Source organism: Pygocentrus nattereri, chromosome 5, assembly GCF_015220715.1.
Source record: "Pygocentrus nattereri isolate fPygNat1 chromosome 5, fPygNat1.pri, whole genome shotgun sequence".
In the NCBI taxonomy this organism is placed as follows: domain Eukaryota; kingdom Metazoa; phylum Chordata; class Actinopteri; order Characiformes; family Serrasalmidae; genus Pygocentrus; species Pygocentrus nattereri.
The window spans coordinates 15,820,284-15,841,094 of NC_051215.1; the positions used below are offsets into that span (position 1 = coordinate 15,820,284).

The following is a 20,811-nucleotide window of genomic DNA, read 5'->3' on the forward strand; positions in this document are numbered from 1 at the left end:
AACTCTCTTAAAGAGCACATTTATTTGTCAGTGGTCTGACAGTAAATAGAGATGGCACTGATCCAATTATATTAATCAACATTTTAGACTGGATGTAGGAAAAAGTTTTGATGAATCCAATCCAAATTTTTAACAACTCTAGCCTGAAATAGCTCTCTGTAATGTTATGCTGTTAGCTGTGTATTTCTTCTTGTGGGGTAGTAGAGTGTTTAAGTAGTTTGTGCAAAATAAGCTACATTTAGATGCTCATCCTAATTGAAGTGTTTCAATTTAAAATGGCTTATTTTGAGAATAAATACAGAAGTGATATTAGTATCAGCTGATACTAGTACAGATGATGCTTTCAGAATGAGTACTGGCATCATCAAGGAAAAAAGTGATATTGAATCCAGTAGTAAATTAACATATTGAGGCGGGATCCATGTCAATAATGGCATAGTCGCCTACAGTAGACACAGTCTGAGCAGTAAGTGAACCAATCTACTGAATCCACACGGATTTAGCATGACCAGGCTCACGCCTTGACTGAGCTTTACTAACTCTGCATGATTCATATTTAAAGCCCAACTGCTAGGTGATTTTGCTACAGAGATTAGGAATGGGGATGGTTATATGTGGTCATTTTATGGGTATCTGTAATGTCACAGTGAGCTTGTCTTGTCAATACAATCCCCACACAGTGTCTTATTGCCCTAAAATTGGCTGGTTTCTGTGTGGAGGCTGCGAAAGAGCTCATCATTTTGAGGGATTCTGCCGGTGGAGTACAGCCTGCACATGTGTAAATGTCATCGTTATGGTTGATAACGTCTGTTCTCAGTATTAGCTAATTTTTTTCTTTAACTTATAAATGCCAGGATATAATTTGTACAATATTTTACAAAGATCTTTAGAAACAGTTTAACACCTTGTTTCTATTAGTGAATAATGCTGTGATGGATGAAAAAACACTACATATTCCAGGAACATGTTGAAGGAGATATAATGAGATTTGTTTTGTTGGAGAACATTCAGTAACATATACTTTCCAGTAAAATGTACTGATCAAGGTGTATGAGATAATATAGGTATTCAAGAATCACAAGTTTCACTGACTACAGTTTGTAATATTGGTCTCTGATGATGTCTTGGTTGACTCTGTTGATGAATCGTTTTAAGTTTTTTGGGGGGAACACGGTAGAGATACTTGGTGAGCCTTTTCCACTACCTTGTTTCAACTAGTCTACCACACTCTATACTCCCGAGCACAAGTCATGTGTACCACTGTGAATGGCAATGTTCTAATGTAGATTGGCAGAGTAGTTTCAGGGCACTGTCTGTAGTTCTGTTAGGTAATGTTGGTGGTGCTAGTTCTCTGATTGACTGGCTGCTCTTAATCTGCATGCATGTTGATAGATTTTGAGGCTGACTATGATGTGATTAGATTGGTCAGTTTCTGGCTGAGATTTTGGATTAGAGCATCTTTCTGTTACAACATTTTATTTCATATGTCATTCAGTTTGGCAATGCTTTCTTCACTATAATTCCCCTGAAGAGTTTTTACCTTTTTGAACTTCATGATCTCAGCAGCTCAGCAGAGAAAGACACTTCTGGATTTACTCCACTGCACTGAGTGTACTGAGTGTATGAGTGGTTAAAAGCACCTGTTTTTACATAGACTTAAGTATCAAAAGTAAACAGTGAGTATTTCTAGCTATAATATTCATATTATTGTAACAAACAAGTTGAAAATAGGCGTAAAAAGCAGTGAGTATGGCTACTCGTAATCTTGCATGCTGGTGAAGAACAGTGATCCAGTTCACAACACAGCTCTTTCCCAGCAACATAAATTAGAAACATCACAATGGAAAAAGAGCAGAGGAAACAACACCATTACACAGGCAACATTAAATGTCACATTATTCTGACACAGTTGTAGCTGTACAGTGACAGCTGTGTGTATTCAAAATTTCACTTAATTTCTTTTCTCTATACTAGTGATACACCAAATGAAAATTCTAGACCAAAACAGGAACCAAAAGTCAGGATGCACTCAGGTGACATCTGAAACTGAAAATTAGCTATTTTATTTTTGCTTTCAAATTAGAGATGAATTAGAGTAATAATGCTGAGCATACTTAACATACTAATCGCCATGTGGACTAATTTAATGTTAAACAGCTTGTTATACAGTATTAAATATTAAAAGTTGTAAAAGTCTGGAAGCAGAAAACATCCTGGAGAGGTTGCTTTTTTGAAAACACATGAGCTTGGCTTGAGAACTCCTGCCCAGCAGTCTGGAGCAGCAAGCAAGTCACTTTAGTATTGGTCATTATAGAAGGAACAGCAGTGAGCCACAGGAGGATCTAACAGATGCATGTGTTTTCATTAACAACTTTCAAAAGAAGTATATTAGCAAAAATTAGGTTTATTACCAAAACATATTGAATGCTAATAAAACATGTAAAGACTTGTGCTGAACACAGCTGCAGTGGGCCATGTTTGAGTGTTTTACTGTTGATCTGCTGTGGCTCAGACTGTTTGAACGCATCTATGCAGGAGAGTGAAGGGAACAAACAGCTTATAATAGTGCTATTTCCTGTTTTCATTATCAATCAAATGATTTATTAACTGTTAGATTTTGACATCTCATTGTTGACATGTTGAATCTTTTATTCTTTTTGCCCAAAGTATTTGGCCTTTTATCTGTTTCAGACAATAACTTATGCGTCTCAAGTATCTTATGTATCTAATGGAATACTTAATTTAATCAGAAGCTCATTCTGATTAATTCATTTTCACTTCTGTTGTTAATATCTCTCCTCTCTCTCTTCTCTCTCTCTCCCTCTCTTCCAGAGCACCTGGGTGCTCGTCTGGAGGACTACATGTCCAAGTTTCCGAAAGTGCGTATTGTGCGCACTAAGAAGCGCGAGGGGCTGATCCGCACACGCCTGCTGGGAGCCTCCGTGGCTAAAGGAGAAGTTCTCACCTTTCTGGACTCCCACTGCGAAACCAACGTCAACTGGCTACCACCTCTGCTCGGTTTGTCTATACAAAGAACCTCTTGTGGTGAAAAAATCTAATGTGAGGTGGTGGATGTGCAAGTCTCTCCCTGTTTCTCTCACTCCCTCACTCTTTCTTTCTGTTTCTCTTTTTGGCTCTCTATCACAGTGGAAAAACAGCTGCTACTGGAAAGCACACACACCTTTCTTCTCCCTTTTGCTTATCTCTCCCCTCTGAATCTACCAATTTCACAAATCAAATGCCTTTCTTGTTCAAAGCCCCGCACTCCTGCAGTTGGTTGATAAAAAAAGAAAGAATCAGCTTTTTCCATACTCCATTTGCTCACTTTCTCCACAACCCCCCCTCCAAATCAGTGGACAACACTATATAGTATTTTACAACCTGCTGAGGCCTGCATGTGGTCCTACTGTGCCAAGCCTCCTCTGCATGCATCTCTGCTATAATACCTGCTATACATGCCTTTGAAACACCTATAACACTTTCATCATCCACCAAGCTCCCCACATATACCATTCACATGTATCAATCACATTGACTGGTCACATGAACAGGTGTCATTGCAGTAGCACTTTACCACATTTACCATTTTATCAGTGAGCTAAATATCAAACCTTGTCATGAAGAATTTACCACAGCTTACTAAACTGATTGGCTGAATTCGTCAAAAGAAACTGTGCTTGTCTTAAATACTAGAAACATGTTCTAGTTTCTGCATTAGCCATACCTGGCTCTTCTCTGAAAATACATACTGTCATAGCAGCTGCTGTGAGGTTGGACATGTTCTTCAGAACACCAAACACCAAATATGTAATATAATTACAGTCGTATGCAAACGGCACCCCTAGTCAGATAAAATGTTGATTTTCTAAGTCATGTGTGTCGAGCTCTAGTCCTGGCGGGCCAAAACATCGCCGATTTCAACACGCTACCTCATTAAACACACCTGATTTAGCTCATCAGCTAATAAGCAAGGCCTTCAAGAACTGAATTCAGAGCATTAGATGAGGGTAAACGTTAATCTCTGCAGCACTTTGGCCCGGAAGATCCCCAGTTTGACATGCCTGTTCTAAGTGATAATATGTTAATACATCCTCTACAAAGCACACAGTTCTGCAAATTTTATGCAGAATGACTGTATATCTTTTTCTGGTGTTTAGTTTATTTTCTTAGTGAGAATAAGTTACATCCTCTTAAAATACCCCATTAAAATACATCCTCTACTGAGAACACACTTCTGCATATTTAATGCACAATTATTCTTTATTTGGCTGGTGCCATTTTTTATTTTATATGTTGTTCTTTTTTCAAATATGTTAAACTTAGCAAATACACAAAATTTGCAGGGAAATGCCATATGCAAGTTTGTTCTCTGTAGAGTAAATTATGCATCTTATTTTTGATAAGAAAATCAATAAAACATTTGACCAAATGTGTTCAAACTTTAACAAACTGCAGTATATTGTACAACATCATTTTTTATAAAATATTTATGTTTAAAACATGTTTGTGTGCTTGTTTTCTTGTTTGTTTATTTATTTGTTGTGAAGTATACACATGTATATATTGTTCTGTAGTCAAGCTATTAAACTTGAGCTGGTAACATTGTGACATTTGTCACTGTCACTTCTAAGCAGTATAGTTTCAGTTAGATACAACAACATGATCCAGATCAGTAGCTTTGCCTTTTAAAAGCTCAACATTACATAGCAACTCTAGATATAGATGAGAAAACTTAATTTCTCGTTCACTTGAGTGCAATTTTTATCAGCATTCTATAGAGCTTGTCCAACCTAGCAACACTTGTTACAAAAGAATCCATTTCTGGGCAGAACGTGGATAGGTCAATTCAATTCAGTCTGTCCACCCACATGATGCGACGAGGCTGTTGAGTGAATCCAATTCCCTGCATGTGTTATTTTCTCAATTCTTAATTAGAAATGTTCTCTGTCCTCTCCTTTTGTTGACAATGCAATTGAGCAAACATCCTGGGTATTGAGATTGAGGCTGCTTAAGAGCCACATCTGAAACGGGGGAAGAACAAAGCAGAGGATTCTTCCCGAGTAAGCACAAGCATTTTTGGAGAGCCAGAGCCAAAAACAAAGACAGTCGAAAAATCAATAGATATGTTTGTGTGTACTGGCAAGAGCCTGCAGCCTGTTTGTGTGCTTAGAGCTATTCAGGAAAAGCCTCTTCTCTGTCCGTTACACTGCGCATGTGCTCACACATGTACACGCACACACAAGAGAGAAGATTCTTTCCAAACAGGATGTCTGTTGGTATAATGTTGAGGGGATTGATATTTTCATGATCTTGCATCATACCATGAGATTTTTAGGCGTATTTTCTCCATCACATGATATTGATGCAATCCAAACAATCACTCTTGCTTGAATATTGCTCAGCGAACTCACTTACAAAGGAAAGAAGCTGCTAAAGGAGATTAAGGCACAATATGCCCCTGTGGTGACTGAGCATAAATTGCTGTCTCCCAACTTACAGTCCACCAGGTTTGGGTTTGGAGATGCAAAGCACGCTTGAATTTATGTTCATTCAGCATCTGTATTGTCTGTGGATTGGTCTTTCTCTCTCTCTCTCTCTCTCTCTCTCTCTCTCTCTCTCTCCTTTTTTCTTTTTTTTTCTTGCATTCTCCCTCTGTGTTTCTCACTGCCCCGTCTCTTTCTCTCGTGCTCTCTTTCTCTCTGTGTGTCTCTTGTTCTCTCATTTTCTCTCAATCTCTCTCTCTCCTCTCTTTCTCTCCTTCTATTTCTGCCTTTTATGTCTTTCACTTTCTCATTCTCGTTCTCTGTCTTTCTCTCTCATGCTTCCTTTCTCTCATGCTCTTTCTCTTACACTTTCCTTTTTTTCTCTCCTCTTTTTCTGTCCTCCTCCCCCTCTCTCTGTCATTCTTTTTATCTCCTGTCTCTTTTTCCTTGCTCTCTCCTACTTTCTCCTGTTCTCTATCACTCACAAATCTCTGACTTTCTCTCTGTCTCACTCTCTCTTTCTCTGTCACTCTTACACACTCTCATACTCTTCCTTTTCTTTCTCCTCTCTGCATTTCTCCTGTTCATTCTTTCTTTTCTCTCCTCTTTCTCTCACTCTCTTGCTCTCTCTGTCTTTCATTCTCTCTTGTCTCTGTCTTCTCTTTTTCTCCCTCTTCTCTTTATCTGTCACCTCTTTCACTCTCTCTCTCTCTCTCTCTCTCTCTCTCTCTCTCTCTCCCTCTCTTGATGTGCTGGTAGAGCAGTAGTGCTGAGGGAGTGTTGTGGGTGACAGATTTGGGCCAGCTTTAGTGGTGCCTGAGTGGCAGGGGCTGTGGCTGGAGGCCGCAAGTTGCTCCCTCCATGCCTCCGTAGACCAAACCCACTTTGAAGCTGTGTAATTGTTTCTAATCGCCAGGCGGCCGTGGAGGCTTCAATTTCACAGGGCCTCCACGCTCGGGCGAGTGCAGTGAAAGAGGCCAAGCAAGCTGGGGATGGACGTAGACTCTCGAGACACTCTGCAGCCCCCCCTTTTCTTTTCACACCATAGGAAAGGGATATAGATGATGGATGTAGCGGCCTTGGCTAACATTGTTTCACTTCCCTTCTTCTGTCTGTCTCTCTCTTATTCTCCCTCCCTCTATCTCTCTCTCTTTCTCACTTTCTGCAGACCAAATAGCCCAGAACCCCCGAACCATTGTGTGTCCCATGATTGACGTCATTGACCATAATCACTTTGGATACGAGGCTCAGGCTGGGGATGCTATGCGAGGGGCCTTTGACTGGGAGATGTACTACAAACGCATCCCCATCCCACCCGAGCTCCAGGGGGCAGACCCCAGCAACCCATATGAGTAAGTACACTTGCAGGAGTGTGGTTGTTTGGAAACAGGGATTTCCATTAAAGTGTTCATATTCTTGTTCTTTTTCTTTTTTCCAAAGTTATAATATTTGTGTAGTAAATAATTTTTACATGGGTGTTTTCAGAGCTCTCTTTATTGATTCTAATTAAACAGTCTGCTTTTGTTACTATCCTTTTAAGTCTGGTATATATATATATTGAGCTCTGTCTATTGGCTCAATCAAAAAGCAGTCCAAGCTAAAATATACCCAAAAAAAGAATGAAATTTAGTCTGAAATCATCAGGGTTGCTGAGCCATCGTATTTGGATGTGTGGATCCTTTAGAAGGCTACAGTATTACATTTGTGTCTTGACAGCCAGGAACAGCACAACATTTAATTATCTTCCTCTCATCTTCCAATTTATTTGGTACTCCAAATTACTTTAGTATTAAACAGCAGGCTACACAGCTTTAAGTTAAAACTTTGTTAGCTTAAAGTTGGTCAGTCAAAATGAAATATATGAACAATGAATTTAAAGCATGGTTTTGCTATGCAGTGGCTTAACATTGACTAAGTGAACTGGGGAGAAAGTGATATACTTTAAATATTGTAATGCACGCATACACATTTCTAAGCAGTTTATTCTTCTGGATCACTGGAGGCTATCCCAGCGGTCATTGGGCGGAAGACAGGATATACCCAGGATACAAGGACGCTAGTCCATCGCAGGGCATACAGTGTTTTATATAGAATGTTAAATATTTCACTTACAAATAATAAAGCAAGGATTTTTTTCATGATATTTTACTACTTCTACTACTTTAATGTAGTAAATCATCAGTTTTACATTGATCAGGAACATCATAATGCTGTAGGGCATTAGTAAAGCTCCACAGCATCATAATAACCCAGCAAATAAACAGAGGAGTGTGAGACAAAGACTAAGGCCCTGTCCCATTTCACCGCTCGCCCCCTGCCACCTTGCCTTTATTCTCTCTTTTCCACATTCATGCTTAGGGGTTGGGTGTCCCTATTTCTGTTGAGATAGAGAGGTAGAGTGAAGGGTTAGGGCTACATGGCCCTCCAAACGGAGGTTTTTCAGAGGCTCACTACAAACGGAGTGTTATGAGTAAAACAGAAAATCTGTGAGATGGCTGCAAAGCTACCAAAGAACCCCTCAAATTTATCATTTTCTCACTTAAAAAATCACAAAAACCATTGTATTGTCTTGGTGTAATGTCACTTCAATTTATTAGGTTCTTTTTCTTCATAACAAGCATAAATAATTACCAATAATATGCTAACCCCCCCCCCCCCCCCCCCCCCCTCCCTTTGACGGCATGTAATGCCCTAAAGTTAACCGAAGACCAACACGTGAGGTTGCTGAAGTTTACCCTCCTCTGTTGTCACTGCAGGCTGGCGGGATCGCGTACAGAGCACTGCTTTGTAGCTTGTAATGAAGTAATGTTCTTTTTAAGCCTAACAGGGCCTAACAGAATATCACGGTATGTCACAGTATGGTTTTCTGAGCATAGTGTTGACATCCTCACTGCTTAAAGACCACTGACTTTTGTTATAAAGAGAGTGTAGTTAGTCCGGTTTGGATATGCAGTGCAGTATATGAAGCACTGAATAAATGTCATTGTTTGTTTATTTTTTGTGTGTTCAAAATTGGAACAATTTATTAGATATTGGAAAAAATAAATATCAAGACATGTCGTGTTGCTGATATTGCATTTTTGCTGCATTGACTAATCTTAAGATGGATTCAGAAAAGCTCTGGTGAATATCTGGAGAAATGGGTGAATGTGTCCCTGAACAAAACTGGCGATGAAGAAGAAGAAAGTTTGCACAGTAAAGCTGTGAGTTGAGCGCAGGAGGGCTGTTCATGTCATGATTAATACACCATGACATTTTCTGTTGATCAACTCAGGCACATAGTAACATAAAAAGTCCTGCAAAACCATATCTGTGATAATCCATCTCTGTCAGTGAGTGCAGGGTCGGGTCAGCTTCAGGTTTAGGATTTGCTAGTCGGGCCAGGTGGGGTTGAGTCTCAAAGTCGCAAACTGTATTTGGGCTTGAATTACATGCCAGGTTCTGACCTCTACAAAAGCTGTGATTTGGACCTGGACCTGGAAATTTTTGCTCTCTTGGATGTGTCTGGAGCTGTGTGTGCCGTACACAGAGCGTAACAGGGCTTCATGAACTCTGGGTTTATACACTGGCTATAAGAGGTTGCCCAAGGTAAAGGACACAGCCAGTGCTGTGTAAGGCAGGTGCCATCCTAATCTAACTAGGCTTTCAGCACAGCTCCCACAGATGCTGTCAGACATTTCAAAGCACCACATTTCTAACAAACACATGGAACAAATCCTTTCAGCGTTGTCCTGCTTTCATTTGATGATGCTTCTCAAAAGAGAAAATAACTTCCATGTCCAATCATGTCAGGTGTCACATTTGTTGAATTCAGTGACATTTTTTTTTCCTTTGTTGCTGCCAACTATGCATTAACTTTTCTCCCAGACTGAGCTGCATCATGTCTGGCTTTTGATCTGCGTCAGAAAAAAGGGCTGCTGTTTCAGATTGAGAACGGCCTCATTAAAAACACACTGAGCGCTGCAAATGGAAGATGCACGAAATGTCAGAGAGGTGTGTGACCTCTAGTTAAGAGAGTCTGCAGAGCACTGATAGAATTCACAGCAGGATGTGAGGAGACTCTGCTGGCATTGCATACTGTTTCATCTCGCTGTGGCATCGCTAGCCTTCATTCAGACGGCCGGAGGCTGCCGCAGACAGAAAGAAAGGGTGTGCGTATGATTCTGTGTGTCCTTGTGTGTAAACTTACTGATATTTATTTATTAGTTTATTTTAATGAATGAATATTCAGGCTTTCGTTGCTAAAGGTTTATTTTTCTGGCTAGCATCGTGATGTCTATTCTGGTGCTTCATTAGGGCTTTATTTCACTGCCTCTTTCTTGCCTTCCTTCTTTCTTCCTTCCTTCCTTTTTTTGTTCTTTCTTGGAACAAAAAGTCTACCATAAATTGCGCTGCACCTCTTGAATTATAATCTTGTGTGTGTGCACATGTATTTGTGTGTTCGATCATTGTGTTTACATGCATTTACATGTGCATTCTGATCCATTATATTTTATATTGTATGTATTCAGCTGTTTCAGAATTGAAACAGAATTTATTAAGAATTTATTTAATATGTAGTCTGCACCTGCAGAATCAGGCTTGTCATCACTGTCCACTCACGTTCTCATTTCAGCTCTCTCCACCTCACTCAGCCAGGCTCCTGAGTGTAATGTAGGAGATGAACACTCAGGACTGCTGCACAAACTGATAGAATGTGTGTGTGTGTGTTTGTGTTTTTGTGAACATAAGAGCTGTATGTCCATGTTTGCAGTTAAGGTTTCATAGACTAGTTGACACTGAGGGTGGCAGTAAACTAGTTGAGGATGGTGCCTGAAATACAACAGCAGTAAAACCAGCACTGAAAAGGCTAAAGGACAGAACAGGAATCAGCTTTTCTACTAAACACAAAGAACGAAATACTTTATTAGTGTTGCATGACTCCACAAATATAAAACAATTCTGCTGCAAGCTGCATAAGACTGCACTAAAATACAGACTCGTAAGCCGTTGTCTGCAGCATTTACAATAAAAAAAACTTGGAGTCCCAGAATTGTGTTGTAACACAATTCAGGAATACATTTTTAAAATAGGATATCATAAATGTTTCTTGGTTCATCAGCTAGGCCTGTGTCTTGCTGAAAGACATATTGGTGGAGATGCAACTGCTTGCTACTACCTTTTAGCTTGATAATCAATAAGCCAGTTTACATTCTCAGTGAGAGGTGAGTTTCTGAGAGCTGTAGTGATTTTAACATGCAGTTTACATCTCCATGTACTTCCATCTGCAGAGTGCCTGAGGCTGAATCTCACCGAAATACAACACAACTTTTCTGCAGTGCAGTCTGCCGCTAGAACCATCCCCTATTAGTAATGTTCTAACAAAATACAAGATGTCCAGAACACTCACTTTCTTTTGGGGAAATGATGCCTAGCCAGCTAGTTGACTACTTTTCTTGTAAAAATGAATACTCAAGCAACCCCTAGTGTGCCTACGAGAGTCTGATAGTGTGTGTGTGTGTGTGTGTGTGTGTGTGTGTGTGTGTGTGTGTGTGTGTGTGTGTGTGTGCGTGTGTGTGTGTGTGCGTGTGCGTGTGTGTGTACCCTCAGTTCTCTATCATGCCACAACATGTTTTGCCTCTGACTGGCCACACCAGGCATTAAGCTGTGGATTAATTTTAGAGGTAGATGTGAGGTCTGGAGGAAATCAGCATGTGTGTGTAGGTGCAACTGTTGTGTGTGTGTGTGTGTGTGTGTGATCACAGTTTGCATATATGCTTCTGTGCAAGACATGCACATTTCCCCCAAAAACAAATCACAGCTGCGATGGTGTGAATATGAATCAGAGAGCTGGCATCAGATAGAGGCCACTGGGCCATGGCCTGCAACTGTGTGGGAGCTGTTCAGGGTTGCCAGTCTTTTGTGGTTTTATTAAAATGACTGATGCATTTGGACTTTTTTTTAATAACAGTTCAGCTTTTTTCATCAACACCCATTTTTTCATCTCAAAGGTGTTAAAAATGAAAAGAAAGTATAGTATATGTGCTGTCTCTTTGGGATACAGCTACATTATGTTTGCAGAGTATTGAGTGCACATTGTAGTTATGCAATTACAGACTGTGCTCCACCTGTTACTCTGCATACTTTGTTAGTCCCCCTTTACCTTGTTCTTCTGTGGTCATGACCACAGAAAAGGTGTTATTTGGGTGGTGGATTGTTTACAGCACTGCATTGACACTGATGTAATGATAGAGTTAAAGTGTTTTGTGCTAGTACGAGTGGACCACAACAGCTTTACGGGAGTTTTTAAATACCTCAGTGTCACTGCTAGACTAAGAATAGTCCACCAGTCACAAATGTCCAGCCCACAGCATCCTGTGGGCAGTGTCCTGTGCCAACTCATGAAGAACTAGAGGATGACCAACTCTTATTTCTGACTTTACATTTAAAAGTGGACTAACAAGGTGTGTCTGTAGTGTGCTTAAGTTATGGTCAAAATCTTAACAAAATATAAAACATGCCACAAAAAGTATGTTTTAATTACACCAAATAAACTAATTGTTCATTAAAACTCATTTCTCTTAAATGATCAATGTGTGATTTTGATATATATATATATATATATATATATATATATATATATATATATATATATATATATATATATATATATATATAGTTTAGTTATTTATTTGGGTAACTATAAAAGTGGTAAGTTTTCAGAAGAAGGGGGGAAAAAGCATTCTTTTCTTTTAATATAAGTTAGTTTTAATGTAACAAGCCTTTTTCCAGTAATTCTGAGCCCTATCTAGTGATCCATTCATCATGCAATATTAAAAAACTGTTGCCATTTTAATATTTATGTAAAATATATATAAATAAATAAGAAAAAAAGATAAAAATCGAGGTCTAAGATTTTGTTCTGACAGCAATGGCATTCAGAAATATCACTGGAAAAACCTGTCACGTCAAAAGTAAGATAAAATTTCCATATTTTATCTTATTCTGGATTCAGTGCTTTAGGAAACCAAATTATCTTTCCATGGGGTAAATTTAACTGGATAAAATTACATGAAATGTGTCAAATATATATATATAGGTTGAGAGCGTTTCTCTGCAGGCACGATAACATATCTCATAGGGAGTGGAAAATATTAGATTTGTAGCCAAGATTAGAGATCTTTGCAGTTGGTAAAAATATAATTTTTGGCAGTGTTTCTGCTCTGAGCCTTCGGGGACCCAGCCAGAGGCAGACTACCTGTAGAAGAGATAAAATGCTCCTCCTTCCACTTTCCATTCATCCATCCATCCTGTCTCCAGCCAGACAGTCACCACCTGCAGAGACAGAGTGCTGCCCAGAGATTCGAATGAAGACAAAAATACCCTAGAACACACTCTTCCATCTCCATCTGTCACTCTTGGCTCCAAGACATGGAAAATGTTATTATGTCTTGCCCAATGAGCTAAATTACTGGAGAAAGAGGTGTTAAAACTTTTAAAATTGGTGCTGGAAACACATTTGCTTTGAAGCTCTGTATAAAAGTGCTAATTAAGACGTGGACTGTAGGCTCACAATTCACATCACAGATGAAAGACCACTGAGACTGACTATGCTTTAATTATTGTAAGCTCTTATACACAATGCAATATTCAATATAATCAATCAAACACATACTCACACTGATGCTCACATTCACCTTTACCTTCTGAGAAGGTTTCTGTGGGTCCTTGAGTGTTGGACCTTTTGTGAAAAGAACTAGAAAGAGAAAAGCTGAAGAAAAATCGAAGGCAAGGGAAAACGCTTCACAAAATCAATACAGAGAGTGCTATTCTTCATAGCCACAATAATGCAGGCTGAATGGCTGGAGATGATCCTCATTATGGCCTGCAGGAGAAAGAGAGGGGTACAAGGAAGAGTCACACAGCAGGACGGAAAAGAGGAGCTTACTGTGACTGAGATGCCCTCACAGTCTCTCCACTTCGTTTCACAGATTCTGGCAGTTTTCATGCACACGCACAAACACACACACACACACACACACACACACACACACACTGCAGCATACTCTTTGGCTCAGTTGTACAGAACTGTATAAAAGTACATTTAAAAGTACTCATTTATTTCATTTCCAGTGAAAACAGCCATTAAGTACAAGATATTAATTTTCAGCTTCAGGAAAAAAAACAGCAAACATACTTTTAATTGAAGATTTCACAGAAGCCTTAACATTACGTCAAAATAAAATATCAGTTTTTAATACCACTCTTTGCCTTTCTTACAGCTACCATTCTTTTAAGGACACTTGCGTTCAGGTTTTCAAAGAAATCTGCAGGGGTATTTTTCCACACCCAGTGGAAAGTCCTCAGAGAACACATTCAGGGATTCAGGGATTCAGGTCTGGGCTCTGGGAAGGCCACACCATTGTTTTGAGAATACAAGTAGCTTCTTTGTTAAATGTGCAAATTTTCTACAGTTTTTAATATTTTTTCAAAGAAATCTACAGAGATGTCTTTTTCAGTGCTTCTTTTAAACACTTCCAAACTTCAGTCTTAGAACTTGGTTGAATTTTCAAATAATATCAATGGCCATGTTTACATGCAAAGATTTTTGCCAATCCGATTGAATACAACCGGATTACAGATTCAGACTGAGGTGTTTATGCTCACTCTGCTCAACAATCTGATGAAAATCTTCGTTTACATGCCCACTACAAGTAATCTGATGCAGAGTGATGCGCATGCGTGGAGCAGCGCTGAGAGTAAACGTTACCATGTGAACATCACGTGAGGTCCAGTCGGCGTGAGATGAGTTTCCAGTTGGCACGCTTGTGTTTTTAATTGCTTTAAACTGATGTCAGGCTCAGAAAAAACGTCCTTCACATGTCCTTATAATGGAAGACGTTGTGCTCTGAGACACATAAGCTGGACGCCCATCCCACCGCAGTCTTTTAAAGCTCAGAGTATAAACCTCGTCTACTCTGCAGACCAGTTTCTGCTCTGCCATGTTGAACGTTATAAACCTATCGCTATGACGCGCATGTGCAGAACGTTCTTCCACCTTCCGATTGGAGTGTAATCGTCAGGTGTTTAAACGGATATTATTTAACGGATTATTTAGAGGTTTACCCACCTTGTTCAATCGGATTGAAATTTTATTCCGAATGGCCTCAATCGGATTAGTCTATTCTGATTGAGGTGTTTACATGGACGTATTCTATTCCGATTGAGCTATTAGTCAGATTATTAATGGATTATCAGGCTGCATGTAAACGTGGCTAGTTATATATGTAGTTTTTCAGTGAATAAAATGTTATTCAACATCTCTGACTTTTGGTGTTCTACTACAAAGTTTCTTTTTTTTTTTTTTGTTCTTCAGTAAGGACTTGGTGTCAACATCCTTTCAGACCAGTAGCGTTGAGTCTTCTCATAGTAGAAGGATGAACAGAGTGAAGAGTGTGAAATGGTAACACAGACTGTATGTGCATATTGCTCCCACAGAAAACAATATTTTAACACTGCATCTTCTTACAGTCTCTTTTTCAGAAAGTTTAAACAGTGTGTTTCTGATCTTCTAAGCATTCTTTCAGCACATGTTCAAGCTTGTGTCTCCATCGAATCATTATGTCTGCTGGTATTGTCAATGGAAGTCTCTCAACATCACATATTTTTAGACCCTAACACCTTTTGCTTGTTTTTAAAAGGTGGAAGAGCCAGTATCAAATCAACCACATGTAATAACTTCACCCATATTTTGCGTGGCCCTCTTTAGAGTTGAGTAGTATCCATTTGTTTCATACCTTGAAACTACCCCAAATAAAGTATACAGTACCAAGGACCAAGTTTCATAAGCACTGTAAATTCATTTGTGTCCATTACAGTTTTGTGCCATCTCATCCTGTGGCATTTCAAGTTTGAAAGTAATCAAAATGTTAAGCTCGGTTACAATTTCACCAAATAAGTGAGCACCCTGCGCATTGCTAACTAGGAGAGAGGAGCTGGCTTGATTCTGGCTGAAGCACTGACACACGTTCAGATGATAATGATTCAGATCTGAGGGAGTGAAGTTAAACAACTGCCATTCAAAGGACGTAAAGGTGAATGCAGATCTGTTGCATGTGTTTTGGAGCCTTACTAGCTAATATAATGTTAGACCCAAACAGTGCTATACCCCACAGTTCAGGTTTAATTCTGACCAACTGGTGCTCTGCTGAAACAAGTACCAATAATTAAGCCTAATGTCTGAGAGAGTAGAAGTGAAGTTCCTGTTGTTTTAGTAGCAGAAAGCTGAAATTGAACCTTTTATGTGATGTTTGGAGTTGTAATATTTTGGCTAAGGTAACTTGAGTTTAGTTAGCTGGCCAAATGCACCACACACCACAGTACAGTTTTGGTTCCAGCTAACTAACAGTAATGACACCCGTTTAGAGAATATCTGAGAGTGAAAAGGTCAAATGGCTAGTATCAGAGTAAAAGATAAAGTCAGATATGTTCTGTGGCGTGCCATGTTATTAGCTCTTATCCGTAGCTGTTATGCTTATTTTTTCAGAATTTTTTTCCTGCTTTGATTTTTCTTCATTTTGTCAGTGCTACCTACTAGTGAGCTCCCAACCTGCCAATCAGTGAGCCCTTTTAACATGTAAATAAGAGAAATGTGTTTATTTGGTCGATCAGGTGCGGAATAGAAATTTGACACATCATTTTGAAATACTATCATCATTTTTTAATACCATAGTATGCCTGTTATTGTGATACCACTCAACTGTAGCCCTCACTGAAAGGCATGTGCATGAGGAAGAGAGGGACATTTTGCATTTTTTTAATGCACATGGTCCATAATCACTGCTTCTGGCTCATGCACCAGTTTTATTATGCTGGTAGAATGTGCCTAAATTGGTGCAAAGGTATACTGGGCCCTTCTCTCTTTGTCTCTCCTCTTTCTCTCCCTTTCATTCTCTCAATCTCTCATCATTTCTTCTTGTTTCTTTATTTCACTTTCATTTGTTTCACTTTAATGGTACTATTATTGCTAAAGAAATGAATATTAGCATAAATGGAAGGGATAAGAGGAAACAAAAATAGAAAGAGTAGAGCAATAGAAAATATGTTATTCATAAGATCAATTTCTTAGATCGTGACAAATCACTGCCTGTGTGATCGCCCACTTGTTTTTTTTTTCCAAAATGCTGCACAGTTTTTCTTTATTACTCTGTTCTGTGAACTGCTGTGGATTTTCTCATAGAAAATATTTGTAACCGGAAACATTGGATCACTCTGTTAGAAAGCTCATCTCCATCATCCCAAGGTCACAGTGAAACCAGACTGTCTTCTCTGGGCAGTGTGGTCTGACTGCAGCAGCTCGTTCCTCATTGTGTCTTTTGTAAGTTGCCCATGTGGAATCTCAAATTAGGGCTAATCATGTTGGTGTGCTTTCTTGTATTTTATTTTTCTTTGTTTATAATTCGGTTGGGTCATTCTCTTTTCTCCATCTATTTCTTTCACTCTCCCAGAAAAAAAAATCTGTGCTGAAAAATGTCCCTGACAAACGCAGTGCCATATCCCCTGTGTGTTCACAAAGTCTTTCTTGTGGATTTCAGAAATAACTCAGCTATCCAGACATACAACCTTTTATTTGACCATCACTGCCAGAACAGAGCTATGTGTTTTTTTTTTAGAACTAATACTCTATATTTGTCCTAGTCAAACTAAAGTAAAGTAAAAAGAGTCAAACTAGTTGTGAATCAGGTTTGAAGGATGAAGGCAGTAAATCCTTCCTCATCATTACTCTAAATTGATTTGTTAGAGATGAGGGACTTAAGATAAGATAATCCTTTATTAGTCCCACAGCGGGGAAATTCACAATTATACATATATAATTATTAGACTTATACTATCAGCCCAGGTGATGTCTGTCGTTTCCTAGAAAACAAGGCTGTAGCGGGTTCTACTATTCGGAACAGTTTGAAATTAAACTTTGAATCAATAGTGACAATAGTGAATCTTGTTGTCATACAAAAACCTGATATCTTCAGTTTTTATTTAATGTTGTGTGAAAATTCTAGCTGCCCTTTACATTGTTTGAGCTTTTCATGATGAATGGATCAATAAAAATGGCAATAAAATTACTTTTTGGAGGTACAGGAGTCACTGTGTCATACTGAGTCACTGACTGACTGACCGATGAGAGTTGTTGAAACATGTATGTTCAAGCATCAGCTGAGGTGAGAAACTGGAGGCACTATACACAATTAAATGCTGCTTCACCCAATCATGGACCTTACGCTATTAGCATGTATGCTGGCAGCTAGAGAACAAATGGTTTTTGCTCTTATTTTTACACTCTCAAGAGAAATTGTAGAGTAATATTAGCATTATATATACAACCTCCAATGAAGGTTTCCAATGAAGTTGGGACATTGTGCAAAACATAAATAAAAACAGAATATGATGATTTGCAAATCCTTTTCAACCTATATTGAATTGAATACACAACAAATACATGATATTTAATGTTCAAACGGATCAACTTTATTGTTTTTTGCAAATATTCACTCAGTTTGAATTTGATGCCTGCAACACATTCCAAAGAAGTTGTGACAGGGACATGTTTACCACTGTGTTACATCACCTTTCCTTTTAACAACACTCAATAAGTGTTAGTGTTAGGACACTAATTATTGAAGCTTTGTTTGTGGAATTCTTTCCCATTCTTGCTTGATGTACAACTTCAGTTGCTCAACAGTCCAGGGTCTCTGTTGTTGTATTTTGCACTTCATAATGCACCACACATTTTCAATGGGAGACAGGTCTGGACTTCAGGCAGGCCAGTCTAGTAACCGCACTCTTTTACTACAAAGCCACGCTGTTGTAACACATGCAGAATGTGGCTTGGCATTGTCTTGCTGAAATAAGCAGGAATGTCCCTGAAAAAGACGTTGCTTGGATGGCACCTATATGTACTTTTCACCATGGGCACTGACACAGCCCCATACCATCAGTGATGCTGGCTTTTGAACTTTGTGCTGATAACAATCTGGACAGTCCTTTTCCTCTTTTCCCTGGAGGACATGACGTCCATAAACAAATTTGAAATGTGGACTCATCAGACCACAGGACACTTTGCCACTTTACGTCAGTCCATCTCAGATGAGCTCGGGGCGAGAGAAGCCGGCAGTGTTTCTGGGTGGTGTTGATATATGGCTTTCGCTTTGCATGGCAGAGTTTTAACTTGCACTTGTAGATGGAGCGACGAACTGTGTTCACAGACAATGGTTTTCTGAAGTGTTCCTGAGCCCATGTGGTAATATCTGTTACAGAATGATGTCAGTTTTTAATGCAGTGCCGGCTGAGGGATCGAAGGTCACAGGCATTTAATGTTGGTTTTCTGCCTTGCCGCTTACTTGCAGAGATTTCTCCTGATTCCCTGAATCTTTTGATGATATTATGGACTGTAGATGATGAAATCCCTAAATTCCTTGCAAGTGCACGCTGAGAAACATTGTTCTTAAACTGTTGGACTATTTGCTCACACAGTTGTTCACAAAGTGGTGAACCTCACCCCATCCTAGCTTGTGAGCAACTGAGCCTTTCAGGGATGCTCCCTTTATACCCAATCATGACACTCACCTGTTTCCAATTAACCTGTTCACCTGTGGAATGTTCCAAACAGGTGTTTTTTGAGCATTCCTCAACTTTCCCAGTTTTTTTGTTGGTCCTGTCCGAATTTCTTTGGAATGTGTTGCAGGTATCAAATTCAAAATGAGTGAATATTTGCAAAAAACAATAAAGTGTATACATTTGAACATTAAAAATCTTGTTTGTGTAGTGTATTCAATTAATATAGGTTGAAAAGGATTTACAAATAATTGTATTCTGTTTTTATTTATGTTTTACTCAACGTCCCAACTTCACTGGAATTGGGGTTGTACATGATTCTAGTTTTAAATATTCATCTGTGTTTTTCATTTTGGTTTTGGTTTGAAATACAGAGATTGGCTCCAGATTTGTCTTCAACTCCCATAGCTGTTGCAGGGATTTGTTAGATTCCATCACTAGCACACTTGATTTAACATAATAAAATATTGCGATGATGATAAAACACATGTGGAAACAGATGTGGAAATGAGTAAACAAACACATTGACGTATGTAGAACTGTTACTTATTGTATTTGTTATGTGTATGTTTTCTGAACAAATTAACTCTAAACTGATTAACTGATAAACTGATTTTTAATTCTAACTTTCATAGCTGCTTAAAATGTTTGCATATATTCGTATATCACTCGCATGACAAATGCCTTGCAGCTGACTGGGGTCTGACAGCAGTAATAAGCTGCATTTTGTAGTGCACTTTGTGTCTTCTCATAATTATCAAAGTATTTTACAGCCCTTATGTACCTTTAATAACTTTAAAGGCTTGAAAAGTGGTTTAGCTCTTTTATTTATTGATTGATTTGTTTGTTTATATATACATATATATGTTGTTTAACCTGTTAGGGCCCACCGGCGGGCTCAAAGTTTTATTGCACACTTTTACAATCTAAGAATAGCTCAGCCACTTTGCACTGAAGTCCCTGTTGTTACTGAATAATACACTTTATTGTGTAACAAGCCTGTGATTTTAACAGGTTTAAAGAAAAAACATTGTTGTACCAGCAAAATCCAATAAAAAATAAAATAAAATCCCTCCCTTAATGTTCACCACTGATATACTCCAGCATTAACTGAAAACACCTTTAATGTTAAAAGTCTTCTCCAGTCTCTTTCTCAGCAAAGCTCTCCAGCATCCTCCTAGAGCAGGGAGCAGTCACTCAGTGAGTGGAGAAGCTAAGCTGACGTCTCTCCTGCACGCTCATTCATCCTGCGTGGGCTCACACTCCTCCACTGCCGCGCCACAGGAAGTGAAGATGTTACTCTCTTTTCCTATGTTAGAAGGAGAGCATGAAGTGAGAAAATAAGACACAGGGAAGGGGAGATATACTGGAGAGTCTCATATTCACAGCAGTCTTTCGCTGCAAGAATATGAAAGATGAAAAAAAAATTTTAAATGGTGCTTCGTGATCTAACGAAGGAGTAATGAGCTTCGTTTGCTAGCGGGCCTGCATTCAGAATGGTTGCCTTAAAAAAAGAAGGAAAAAAAAAGGTTGCTGGCAGTGTGAGCAGCCAGCCAACTGCATTCTCATGTGAAACGTCCTCGGCTAAGATGCCTTAATATAGATCTTAGCGCCTGTTACAAGATGAAAGAGATGCTTCTATCTGGATCACAGCTCATTTGTGCTCTGACTGATCCAGCGCTTCCCTCCTTTTCTCAGAGAGAGATGGAGAGGAAGAGAAAAAAACAAGAGAGGGAGG

The 20,811-nt window shown here is 39.0% G+C and overlaps 1 protein-coding gene across 1 annotated transcript in view; it reads left to right on the forward strand.

Annotated features, from left to right (window-relative positions):
* galntl6 (polypeptide N-acetylgalactosaminyltransferase like 6) overlaps positions 1 to 20,811 on the forward strand; it is a 259,140-nt gene that overhangs the window by 174,656 nt on the left and 63,673 nt on the right. Inside the window, exons 6-7 of the mRNA XM_017701404.2 lie at positions 2,833 to 3,018; positions 6,652 to 6,835. Coding sequence (XP_017556893.1) covers positions 2,833 to 3,018; positions 6,652 to 6,835 — 370 coding nt within the window. The remainder of the gene's footprint in view (positions 1 to 2,832; positions 3,019 to 6,651; positions 6,836 to 20,811) is intronic.